This window comes from Mytilus edulis, chromosome 10, assembly GCF_963676685.1.
Source record: "Mytilus edulis chromosome 10, xbMytEdul2.2, whole genome shotgun sequence".
In the NCBI taxonomy this organism is placed as follows: Eukaryota; Metazoa; Mollusca; class Bivalvia; order Mytilida; family Mytilidae; genus Mytilus; species Mytilus edulis.
This window is the reverse complement of record NC_092353.1, coordinates 5,905,087-5,919,091: the sequence shown is the minus strand read 5'-3', so window position 1 is coordinate 5,919,091 and position 14,005 is coordinate 5,905,087. Positions and strand designations below refer to the sequence as shown.

The 14,005-nt window shown below is 32.7% G+C and overlaps 1 protein-coding gene across 2 annotated transcripts in view; it reads left to right on the top strand.

The window, feature by feature from the left end:
- LOC139493223 (baculoviral IAP repeat-containing protein 2-like) overlaps window positions 1-11,530 on the top strand; it is a 32,242-nt gene extending 20,712 nt beyond the window's left edge. For both annotated transcript variants that reach the window (XM_071281445.1, XM_071281444.1), the window contains 3 exons: window positions 9,901-9,940; window positions 10,403-10,489; window positions 11,348-11,530. In XM_071281445.1, coding sequence (XP_071137546.1) covers window positions 9,901-9,940; window positions 10,403-10,489; window positions 11,348-11,430 — 210 coding nt within the window. In that variant the 3' untranslated portion in view covers window positions 11,431-11,530. The remainder of the gene's footprint in view (window positions 1-9,900; window positions 9,941-10,402; window positions 10,490-11,347) is intronic.
- The last annotated feature ends 2,475 nt before the right edge of the window (window positions 11,531-14,005 follow it).

Genomic DNA, 14,005 nt, shown 5'->3' with positions numbered 1-14,005 from the left:
ATATAGTCAAAATGATCCAGAATGACTCTATGAATTAAGCAAACATCCGAAAAATATGATAAAAACATTAATATCTTATATTTCAACACAAAAAAATCAAAAATTCAAAAAATCGATGTGAGATTCGATCCCTTTTTTGATAATTATATTTCCTTTCAAGTTCTTGGCTCTTTTTTCTCTTTCTGAAATTGTATTCAAATATGTACAATAAGTTTATTCAAATGTGTACAATAAGTTCTGAGCCACGGTGGTGCATATACTTATCTTTAGTATTAATTAACTATATAGGTACAATTTAGCGGTGTTCCACTTTTTCTTTTAAAAGTGTTTTTTTTTATGAATTAAGCACACACCAAACCAATTTCATTTTTGAGGGAAAAAGTTGTAAAAATTACAACAATAACAAAACACATAATTTTTTTTTTTGGTTTGAAATGTCCTTCTTGGGGGGATTCCCTGTTTTCCAACCTGAAAACACCCTAAATTCCTATATTTGACTTTCATCCTTTTAGTGGGTTGAATTAACTATCTCCCACACATATCATGATATATAAAAATCGAGATAGTGATCAAAAAGCATTTTTATGTTTTGTTTTTAAAGTTAATTTATTCATTCACTTTTTGAAATTGGCCCTATTGTGAAAAAAAATTATGGGGAAATTTGCCCTACCTCTTTATTTTTACATACTGTTCCTGATTAAAGGCAGATTTGAAAGTTATATAAGCACGAAGTTTGGGTACTTGTTGCATATTGTCGTTCCATATGTTTGAATACGGGCGCTGAATAAAATTAAGTTGAATGTTCATTTCTACAGTTTTCAAATCAATAACTGTTTTTTTAATCAAAATAATGTTCTAAATTAAATTTACAGAAAATGTCCTTCAATTCGCTACACCAAATGTCGGTACAATGGTTATAGCCTGCATTAAAAGCGAGCTTCGTTATGTGATCATCTTCATACTTAAGTAGTCTGTTTCAATACCTCACCATGTTTGTCCATCTTCGAAACTGGCTTGGAATCCATCCAACATCACCATGTAGGGCGAGAGTAGGCACAAAACGATGAACACCAAGAACTTATCGTATTGTACGGTTTTGAATATTGTCTATTGTTGGAAATTGTCTGTATTCCCAGACACTTGGGGAGAAATTTAAGATAGGAACTTCACACGAGTAATAGTTTTTCGTAGGCATTGAATCCGAAGTCTTTATTGTTGTGAATTTTGTATATAATCGTCCTCAGTGCTCTTCCACCGCCCTTCGACAAATTCTCTTCATTGGTTTTGAAATTTCCGTTATGACTGAATGTAATCCCTAAATATTTGTAATTTTCAACCTTCTCTAATTTGTTTTTTTCCAACTGGATGAAGTGTATTCAACATACACTGAAGAATCTCAGCCGACCTTGCAACTAACGCTATATCATCCGCATACAATAATAATTATATCCTCGTTTCTTGAAAGTCTATCCCAAGGTTAAGGTCATTACTTTCTTGGACAAGATCGTTTATAAATATGGAGAAGAGTGTTGGCGATAAATTATCTCACTGTTTCACACCAGTTTTACAGCGAAACCACGATGTTAGTTTACCGTTTATACGAGCACATGCCTCAGAACTTTGGTATATACTTTTTACAGAGTTGTATAACTTCCCATCAATTTTATTCAGCAAAATTTTGCATAACATCATATCTCTGTCAATAAAATAAAACCATTTCTTAAGATCGATGAATGCAAAAAATACTGTTTTATTTTTCTAATAACACTATTCAAAGTAAATATATGGTCTTCATATGACCTTTTTTTCTAATAAAATTGAGAATGGAAATGGGGAATGTGCCAAAGAGACAACAACCCGACCATAGAAAAAAACAACAACAGAAGGTCACCAACAGGTCTTCAATGTAGCGAGAAATTCCCGCACCCGGAGGCGTCCTTCAACTGGCCCCTAAACAAATATATACTAGTTTAGTGATAATGAACGCCATACTAATTTCCAAATTGTACACAAGAACTAAAATTAAAATAATACAAGACTAACAAAGGCCAGAGGCTCCTGACTTGGGACAGGCGCAAAAATGCGACGGGGTTAAACATGTTTGTGAGATCTCAACCCTCCCCTTATACCTCTAGCCAATGTAGAAAAGTAAACGCATAACAATACGCACATTAAAATTCAGTTCAAGAGAAGACCGAGTCTGATGTCAGAAGATGTAACCAAAGAAAATAAACAAAATGACAATAATACATAAATAACAACAGACTACTAGCAGTTAACTGACATGCCAGCTCCAGACTTCAATTAAACTGACTGAAAGATTATGATTTCTTCATATGAACATCAGGCACAATCCTTCCCGTTAGGGGTTTAGTATCATACCATCATAACATATATGAGAAGAACATCACCCGTGTCATGCCAACAACTGGTTTTTGAATAAATGTGTTTAGTTCCTATGCAAAGACCCTATAAGTGAATCAATATTAACGCCAAAATATGCAATCTTTAATGACCTGACAACAGTCTCGTAACTATATCCCTTCTTAATAAGTCTATTCAAAGGTTTTGTTAGTTTTTGAGGTGAATACTGACACCTTTGTGCTTTATAAAGAATATTTCCATAAAAAATTGGATGTGAAATACCTGAACGTATAAGAAGTCTGCATAATCCATTTTGTTCGTCGGCAAGAATATCATTATTATCAAGATGACTGACGAGCCGTTGATTAATAAAAGAACTAATTTTCTAGTGTACGACAATAGACTTATGGGTGCTATTAATATTTTCGTACTGGTATTGTATCATGGATGATGTATACCCGTATCCTTTGTTTTTCTATTACACTTTAATTTATTTTTAGGCAGTTAAGCTGCCTTATGCGAGCACCCTAGATTTGTGTTCTACCCAATAAATGCTGAAACACGTGCCATTTTTATTATCTAGCTGGATATTATGTTATTTATAACTAATTGGACAGTTTTTTCATACTTTTAATTCTAGATTACAAAAAATATGACCAGAAAAACCTTAAATGATCGTCGAATCACCCAAAAGTTTTGGAGTTGCACATAGGAAGTAGAGCACATTAGGAATCCTTATGTAGTTTATTATCTACCCCCTGTGCTTTTGGCTAAGATGTCAAAGAACAAATGTATGAAATATTTAATCACCGAAAGTCTCTAAAGACAAGTAGTTTAGATTTCCCAAATGGCAAAAGTCGTAGGAATATTTTTTGTCGTCAATATTCTATTATATAAGTTCAACTGTTCAATGCTGTTGGTGGCAATTTCAAATCAGAAGACGAAATTTTCGTATCTTTTCAATTTGGAGACAGGGGTTCAAATAAGGGGTGGTCCGAGGTCTGTGACCTTCTTCTTTTGCAGTTGGACTTTCGAATTGGTTACTAGCTACGCCCGACATGCCCGACAGACATTCCACTTGAGAAGAAAATAAAAAAATAACTTTGCAAACCTTTTTACCAAAGTCTCCTAATGAACAATCTCAAGTTTCTTACTTTATTTTCACAAACAGTGCAACACGATTATATGATACCTGAATGTGAGCAAATCATATGATATATAGGTGGAATCCTTTGGGCCACTCTTTCCCCTCCTGTTTGATAACTTTGAAACGGATGAGATACCCACCCCTCAACCATATTCATTTATGTATGGGACTAGATAACTAATCAAATGAAATATAGCAGAAGTCCCTAGGGTCACACCACGCCCTCCTGTTTTTGAACTGGGAAAAAGTCGAGATCCCCACCCTATACCATATTTATTCATGTATAGGACACTATAACTAATCAAATGAAATACAGGGGGAGTCCCTGGGGTCACCCCACCCCTCCTGTTTGTGAACTTTGAAACAGTCGAGATCAGCCCCCCAAAACCATATATATTCATGTATGGGACAATATAATAAATCAAATGAAACATAGGGGGAGTCCCTGGGGGTCACCCCAACCCTCCGGTTTGAGAACTTTGAAACGGTTGAGATCCCCTACCCTAAACTATATATATATATTCATGTATGACACAATATAACAAATCATATGAAGTATAATAGGTGAAGTTCGTGGGGCCACTCTACCCCTACCTGTTTGAGAATTTGAAACGCTCGAGATCCCCACCTTTAAACCATATATATTCATGTATTGGACAATTTAACAAATCAAATGAATTATAGGGGGTCCCTGGCGGTCACCCACCACTCCGGTTTGAGAACTTTTAAACGGTCGAGATCCCCACCCCTAAACTATATATATTCATGTATGGGACAATATAACAAATCATATGAAATATAGGTGGAGTTCGTGGGGCCGCTCTACCCCTTCCTGTTTGAGAATTTGAAAACTGTCGATATCCCCACCCTTAAACCATATATATTCATGTATGGGACAATTTAACAAATCAAATGAATTATAGGGGGAGTCCCTGCGGTCACCCCACCCCTCCTGTTTGAGAACTTGGAAACAGTTGAGATTCCCACCTCTAAATTAAATGAAACATAGGGGGAGTCCCTGCGGTCACCTAAACCCCTCCTGTTTGAGAACTTGGACAATGTTGGAAACGGTTGAGATCCCCACCTTTAAATTAAACCATATATATATTCATGTATGGGACAAACGAACTAATTAAATGAAATATAGGGAGAGTCCTTAGTGTCACCCTACACCCTCCTATTTAATAACTAGATAACGGTCCAATCCCCACCTCTAAACGATATATATTCATGTATAGGACAATATAAAAATCTCAAATGAAATATAGGGGAAGTCACTGGGGTCACCAACTCCTAACCCATATTCATTCTTGTTTGTCCCTGTAGTAGTAAACATTTGTCGGACTTGTGTCTCATAAATTTTGTACTGTAGAACACAAACTCAGTTTTCCTTCCTGGGAGGCAAGTCCATTCATACTTTTACAAGCTCGTACTATTAAAAATCAACTTGAACTACTAACAGTCAACTAATGCCAACGTTAACTATCAATTAGAAGAACTGCAATCATTGCGAACTTGTATCATTGCAGACTCATGACCATGAAAAGAATATACTTGATATATGCATTGCTTTTGAAACCTTGATAAAATATGAATTATTTGCCTTAATCATTAAATGAACATAAATGTACAATATTTGAATGTTTAATGTTTGTTCTTTTAAATCTTAAAAAAAAATGTTGAAGCAACAATATCACAGTTTTCATAATTATGTTTGCCTTGGTTTTTGGTTAACTGGCTACAGCGCTTACAGTGCTTTGATTAAATGGTTTGCAAATGGAGACAATTCAGAAATAAACAGCTGCGCCATGAGCGCATGATACGCCCGACTTCTTATGTGGAAGTCTTATGCAATAATCATAAATAGTTTCTGAGAAAGTTTTAAGCAATAACCATATATTGTTTTAGAGACACGGCGGGACATGTGAAACCCCCCACCCTGTTTTTTTTTTTTTTATTACAAAAAACTAAATATTACCAAAATAAAATTTTGAATCAAAACCAAAAAGTATACAGATCTTTAGATTAATATAACAAAGAAGTGTGTAAAGTTTTAAGCAATAATCATAAATTATTTTTGAGATACGGCGCGACATGTAAAAAACCCTCCCCTGTTTTACAAAATACTCAATAACTCAATAATAAAATTTTGAATAATCACCAAAAAGTATACAGATCTATAGATTAATAGAACAAAGAAGTGTGAAAAGTTTTAAGCAATAATCATAAATCGTTTTTGAGATACGGCACAACATGTAAAAAAAAAACTACCCCTTTTTTACAAAATACTCAATAACTCAAAAATGAAATTTTGAGTCATCACCATAAAGTATACAGATCTTAAGATTATTTTAACAAAGACATGTGTAAAGTTTTAAGCAATAATCTTAAATAGTTTTTGAGATATGGCGCGACATTAAAAAAAACCCTCCCCCTTTTTTACAAAATACTCAATAATTCAAAAATGAAATTTTGAATCAACTCCAAAAAGTATACAGATATTGAGATTAATATAACTAAGAAGTGTTTAAAGTTTTAAGTCATAATCAAGAATCGTTTTTGAGATACAGTGCGACATGTGAAAAAAACACACCCTTGTTTTAGTTATAAAGTGCCGTAACTCAAAAAGTTTAAATCTTCTTTTCACCAAAAAGTATACAGATCATTTGACCATCATAAGAAACAACTATATTAAGTTTCATGAAATTTGGATAAGTCGTTCTCAAGTTACGGTGCGACATGATTACGCCGGACAGACGGTACGACAGACGGACGGACGGACGGACGGACGGACGGACGGACGGACGGACGGACGGACACCGGACATTTGTATACCATAATACGTCCCGTCAAAATTTTGACGGGCGTATAAAAATCGAAATCGTTACCTATAGTATTCCAAAATATATGAGAACATTTGGTGTAAATAAAAATATATTACAGAAATATGGTTAATTTTTGCAACCAAGCTTTACGATGAGGTCATTCAAATATGTTATTAACATTTTGATACGATCCCTCTATTTGTGTAATCGGTGTAATTATAACCCCGTGCAATTCCGGTATAGTCCGTGAACTTCGGCACGGGATACATTAAAGTCTGTAGGTCTATAATCGACACTATGGCTGCTTTAAACGCAAGACCGTATACAAATATATACAAATTTATTAACACAAGTTTACAGTTCAAAAGCTAGGGGAAGACTGCTCAAGCAACAGTTTACAAAACATAAATTAATTCAAAAATAAGGGTATTAAAACATTATAAAAGGTTCTCATGAAATAAATCTATCATTGTCTAATCTTATGTAATAATAAACGAATTATTGTCCTCCGGCTTAACTTAGCAAAATAGCGATAATTGCTTCTTTTGAAGTTGAGTGTAAGTTTAGCACTTTTGACAGCCATCGGATTAAGTTGTAAAATAGTAAATCTATAATCTCTTTGGCCGATGATATTTGAAATAAGAAACATTATATTTAAGAATAAAGAAACATTTAAAACAAGAAATATTCAACCATGTCAACTTAAAACTAAAACGAGAAATAATTAATTTAAAACGAAAGTTCATATAAATATTCAAAACGAGAGTTCATATAACTATTCAAAACAAGAGTTCATATACATATTCAATTCAAACGAGAGTTCCTATAAAGCACTTTGAAAATTATAGTAAAAGTTTCCAATGTCACTTTTCTTCCGGTTATATAGGTATCGTGGTCGGTGTTAGTTTCTGTGTTGACTTTTCGAACATGTCTTATATGCGTGTCTCTAGATCTGATACTGATAAGATTTTGCATTTTAATCTCATTTCATGAATGTATGATGTTATGGTTGATATTGACGATGAGGTATTCGTGTAATTCTACATGGAATAAAAACATTTACATAACGAGGACATACTATGCTTTTGTTACAATTTAAGGACAAAAAACATATAGTAAAAGTAACCCACATGATTCTGTTACCATTATGAAGGTGTATTTTATAATCTTCATTAGGTTCGCCATAGGTTATACTTTTACAATTGATGAATTCCTGGGTGTACATCACAATGCATAGCTTCAATGAATGATAATCCTTTCAATCTTTTGAATTTTTGTCCTGCATCATTAAAGCTAATAAGAAGATATGGCCAATGAGACAACAGTCTACAAGAGACAAAATAACGTAATTAATTTTTATATTGAAGCACCATGATTGCACGGTACATATGTATAACCATCACAGTCGCTATCTAAGTATTGGGTGGTTGCTTTGGTGGTATTCAAAATGTGCTTTTGGGAACCACCATTTAATTACAAAAAGGGTTGGGGGGGTAAGGTATGGGTTTGTTGTGATTTTTTCCTAAAAAAGCAAATCTGATCCGCAATTTGTTATAAAAATATCGTGGTCAAGCAAATGAAACAAAAAAATTATTCTGAAACCAGGTTTTCCTCATAACTTATAATAATTTAATTTTGGATGTAACGCGTCTTTTGATTGGCTGACGTTGTTAAGTTATCAGCCCATATACATAATTTAGTCCTGTGACCGTGACGTCATCAACGTTTATTCAAGGTTTCACCCGTTTAAAATGGATTTAGAATTAAATTATAAGAAATAATTGTACTATTTTATCTGTCTACTCGAAATAACATAAAAAATGTGGTGCACCTTTCCCCCACGTTAGTAGCAATATACCAACTTCACCTGCATATGGGATATATATTTTCCAACGTATTCGATATTCAAGAGCTTTCAGCTCCTACCCAGACTTTGAAAAACGTCATTAGTGTCTGAGTAGAAAGTTGATGAACCAGGGGTATGTCAAAGAACGTCTCGTCCTTTTTCTAAAAAAAAGTTCACCGGAAGGTACCAAGACCTTGTTTGTAAATATTCCGTATCAACTTCACAAATAATACATGATGGTCTTGATGTATAGATTATGCGTACTGATGTTGTTTATCATCTTAACAACGTGTTATATTGTTCTTTCATTTGTCTTTGTTCTATTATTAATATTACTTTTACTGTTGGATTCTTTTATGTGTTATCCATTTACCGTGGCTCGGTACTTACACATCCCGTCAATGTGTTTGTATTATCTTTCATTTTTTGCTGGTGTGTTTTGTATATGCGAATTTTTGTGTTTCTTTAGTTTGTGACTCTGTACTTTAAAAGATCACGTCAATATGATATTGTTCTATTATATGTAATTATGATATATTTCTATTATGAATTAGAAAATACGTTGAACCACAAACTTCCAAATTATTCAATCAGTAGTAAAATACACTATTTATGGATTCTTATAACTTCTATATAACTTTTGGAATATTTTAAATCTCGGTCTACTTCTGAAATTAATTCTTACATACTTGGACTTATTAACTATGTATGCTAACAGTACCCATGTGAAAATTTTAAATTGTTCGTATATACATTGATCGACAAATTTATGTGACGTATAAAATTTTCTGACGTCAGACACGCGAATCAATGAATGTGTTTGTAGATAGATTTTTTTTTGTGTTCTGTTAAATAGTTCCTTTTTAAATTGTTACACGATGATGACTGCTGTTCCCATATTTTGTCTATTTTATTTATTATGTCGGTTTAGTTCACTCATCATTGTTAATATAACGGAATTTGATGAGACTGTCATCAAAGTGAGAGGTTTAGCGCTTTAAATCCAGGTTTAATCCATCATTTTCTACATTTGAACACATGAGCTTATCACCTTTTTTAGTCGGAAACAAATTGTTTACAAATATTTATGTTTATATGTTGTGTTTTGCAAACTGTTTATTTTTTGGGGTTTTTTCGTCGATTATTTTTTTATTTGCAGTGGTTTCGTCGGATTCTCATCGGCTGAGATTGGATTGCTTTTACTTGATATAATCTGCCTCTTTTTTCTGATTAGTGAAGATCTGTCCTGAATTTAGTTTAGCGATCAACTTACATCATATTAAGTTTCGAATTTCCAACCTGTCACTGGATATATACGTGTATTTTAAATAACTATTTACACCACTGGGTCGATGCCACTGCTGGTGGACGTTTCGTCCCCGAGGGTATCACCAGCCCAGTAGTCAACACTTCGGTGTTGACATGAATATCAATAATGTGGTCATTTTTATAAATTTCCTGTTTACAAAAAATTTAATTTCGAAAAACTAAGGATTTACTTATCCCAGGCATAGATTACCTTAGCCGTATTTGGCACCACATTTTGGAATTTTGGATCCTCAATGATTTTCAACTTTGTACTTGTTTGGCTTTATAAATATTTTGATATGAGCGTCACTGATGAGTCTTATGTAGACGAAACGCGCGTATGGCGTACTAAATTATAATCCTGGTACCTTTGATAACTATTAAATACATGTATTGTTTTGATATTTTAGACAAAAAATGAAAATAAACAACCAAACAGGGAAAGCCAAGGTACGTTAGCCAGATACTCTTAGCTGAAAGCATGTAGCTCACATTCAGTTTTTATCGTTAAACAATCGGATATTTGACAAAGCTTACAATACATATACATTTCTTTTTATAAGGGTAACATCAAATACTAAGATAAACGAAATCATCGATGTTAGAAAAGTTATTCTTCGCATTAGAAAACATGAGTTACTATCAGATTCTTTAAGAAGACACCGTCTTAGGTCAAATATTTTGGAATGGAAAAGGGTTTTCACATTATATGTTGTACGGTCATATAATAATAAATAGCACAAATGTAGCGAAAACGTGCATTAACAGAGAAATAATAAATGAACCGTCATCAAAACTTTTCCTGTAGCTGCTCTATAATTAGTTGCTTTTGATATTTTCAACAAGTGTTAATGGTTATCCCTAGTTATTGATTTGCATTGCATAAACTGACAAAGATGTATTCTCTTTCAGAATACAATAACAAACTGACACTGTCTGAAATGGGATTCTCTGTGGATGATATCCAATATGCTATCAGCAAGTTTGCAGATAAGTCAGGTAAATAACTCATAAAATGATAGGGGTTCAGTCAGTGTAACAAGTTTACGCCTCTACAACATATTAAAGTAACAAACGCATTGAACATGGAAAATTAAACATAATTGTTTATTTATTCCTTATTTCAGTTCAGACACTTCTTTGGAAAACGAGGAACGGTTCATTAAATGTCCTTTTTTATATTAATATCATGCGCAGGTATGTTCATATTGTACTATAAATTCTGAATTTGAATACATTCTTGCCGTTATAACTAGTTGCATTCAAAGTCATGAACATGAGTAACATTAAAAAGAGATCACTTCTTGGTTTTAATTAGGTAAGAGGTGTATGACAGTTCGACAGCATATACAAATAGAAAAACATCACCAAGTTGATCATACAATATTCTAAAAACGACAAATACAATATATTAGAACACACCTGTGAAATCTCGGGGACAATGTTATACCAATTTTAGCGAGTTTTGTAACTATCTTGAAATATATAATACTAGGAGAAATACTGTTAAAGGATAGAAACAAGATCAGTATAACAAAATCAAGTGCTGAAAATTTACCAATAATGACCTTTTTTTTTGTTATTCAATGCCTCGAAATATCATGGGCATATATGTCACCGGTCGGCCTACAACAATTAGCAAAACTATACGGCAATACATATAGAAATAAGAAATTATAAGTTTTTAAATTACAACATGTTTCCTGATAAACAGGTTATCCAATATTCTTAGAATCATATTCCATCTTGTTTATAGTATATTACAAATGCATAGTCCGATAGCTGCGTTTACTTAACTATGTTGAAGGGTAGTACTAAATTATGTTCCTGTAATGAATGAGATGTTTTATATTATAGAAGGATGTTGCAACTATGACATAGAAGATCTTTTGAACATTTTAATTCAAAGACATGAATCAACAAGACACAATGATGATTAAAGACAAACTATGACATAGCACAAAATGGTTCAGTTCTAATTCTAGGATTCTAAAGTTTTGTTAATGTTTACCTATTTTAAAAAATAAAGTTAAAACACAATTATTATTACATTAGTTCCTATGGATGAATTGGATTCATAATAGTTATAACGATGCAATATATAGTTCAACAAGTTTAACATAATGTGGATCATATGAAAATTATCGGTTTAATAACAAGTGAGAATACATACGTGATATCAAACCGAGTTATTTAATTGTAATATGACGATAAACTAGTATTCGGTGAGCTTATTGTTACTATTTAAATAAAATAACAAAAACTGCCATTAAGCGATATTTGAAAGTGATCAAAATCCAAAAGGAATAGCCAGTGGAAACGTCGTTATATTGTCACATCATGCTGGATAAGCCAATCATATGCACGCAGATAATTGTTTAACTTGTTCGTATCACATTATGTTCAAGACATAGATAACAGGCTGCAACCATAACTGGAACATAAGGAGGAGATTATGCGTTTCATTTTGTATTGTTTTGCATATTATTCAAAAGACTTTTTTTACCACTGCAAGAAACCTGTATTATAAGCAAATAAAATTATGTCAGAGAAATTATAGTCGTCATCTATTCAGACACATAATATAATAAAAAGAAGTTATCGTTATGTCCTAATGATTTAAAATTTTGTGAGGAGATTCATGTATCACTGATAGTTAGAACATAATCACGGGTTAGACTATTTAGAAATGTGGAGAGACTAAAACTAATCAAAATGCAAATGACTCCTTTATCTGATTTGAGAGAACTAAGTTCTGGTCTTTATCAGTAAAGTAGGAGAAGTAAAACATGAAGTTTCGTATTGACTATATGATATGTTAATATAAAGAGATCAAATAGTTACGTTCTCAGTTAAACATATTTAGAAGTATTGACTGTACATAATTTAATAGTACTTTATGCCGCTGTTCATTCTATAAATATATGTTGTGTACAAGTTGTAATGTTGTACAGATTATAATGTGTACAAATTGTTTTTAAACGCAAATGGCTGATGCAAGCACAGAGAATTTAGTTTCGCATATGTCTGTCATATTACTGTCATACTAAATGCTACAGTCTTAAACTGAGCAGCTATACAAAAAACATGACAAGAACTCAACAAGACTTTTCATGGATATGATTTTGGTATAAGGAGAAAAATATAATTAGAATTTAAACCATTCAGTTATCTTCATTTTCAGTTTGAGGACAATGAGATTAGCAGTATATGTTAGGTTGATTTTATATAAATTTTAATTAAAATCATTAAACTGATAATTTTTAGAAGATGAACTTATATCACATGGTGAAAGAAGATATCTATCAAAAAACTTATAACTTGTGCAAAAACCCTGTACAAATTATAAGTTGTACAAATTTACACATTGTACACAACATATATATATATATATATATATATATATATTACTGTTTAATGCTGAATTTTGAAGAATAAAAGGATAATGAGTAAACAACCAAATTTAAAGCAAAGGTTCAGTATAACATATAAGTTTTGCCTTTGTTTATTTGCTTGTAGGTATTATTACCCTAATCTATTTATATTTCACGCCTCTTATCATCTACAGAAGGTTTGAACAAAAAAAAAGAGAAAAGAGAAAAGCACCAGTCAGGGAAAATAATTTCTATAAGGAGTTGATTGACATTTTCAGTCATGTTAACCTATTTGTATATGTTATTGTGCAGTGCATAATTTTGCTATTTGCTGTATGATTCTGCGAAATACGCAAAATTGGATAAAACCCATCTAATAAGGTCAATAACTGTTACTCGTGGTCGCTTGTCGATTTCGGCAGTTTTTACCGATTTGCAGATCTTATGTTGCGTAACAATTGTAATTGCTGTTTTTGATTAGGTACTTTTTCCCCAGTATCTGATTTTCTACGCAGGCGGTTGTTTATTCTATTGGTCTTTTATTTACAGTTCGTTTTTGACATTTGCATGTTACTATACCTTTGACATATTTTACCTTTTTTCCATCCGTTTTTATTTTGTGTCAATTTTCGAGTTAAAACATTTCAGCAAAAAAAATGTCTTTGGAAGGGTTATAACTTTGTAACTCTGCAAAACTATACATCAGACTCGGAAATCTCTTGAACTGAATTTTAATGTACGTATTGTTATGCGTTTACTTTTCTACATTGGCTAGAGGTATAGGGGGAGGGTTGAGATCTCACAAACATGTTTAACCCCGCCGCATTTTTGCGCCTGTCCCAAGTCAGGAGCGTCTGGCCTTTGTTAGTCTTGTATTATTTTAATTTTAGTTTCTTGTGTACAATTTGGAAATTAGTATGGCGTTCATTATCACTGAACTAGTATATATTTGTTTAGGGGCCAGTTGAAGGACGCCTCCGGGTGCGGGAATTTCTCGCTACATTGAAGACCTGTTGGTGACCTTCTGCTGTTGTTTTTTTCTATGGTCGGGTTGTTGTCTCTTTGGCACATTCCCCATTTCCATTCTCAATTTTATACATTGTCAAATTGATCAGTAATTCCTATTTGTAGAAATTTAAAA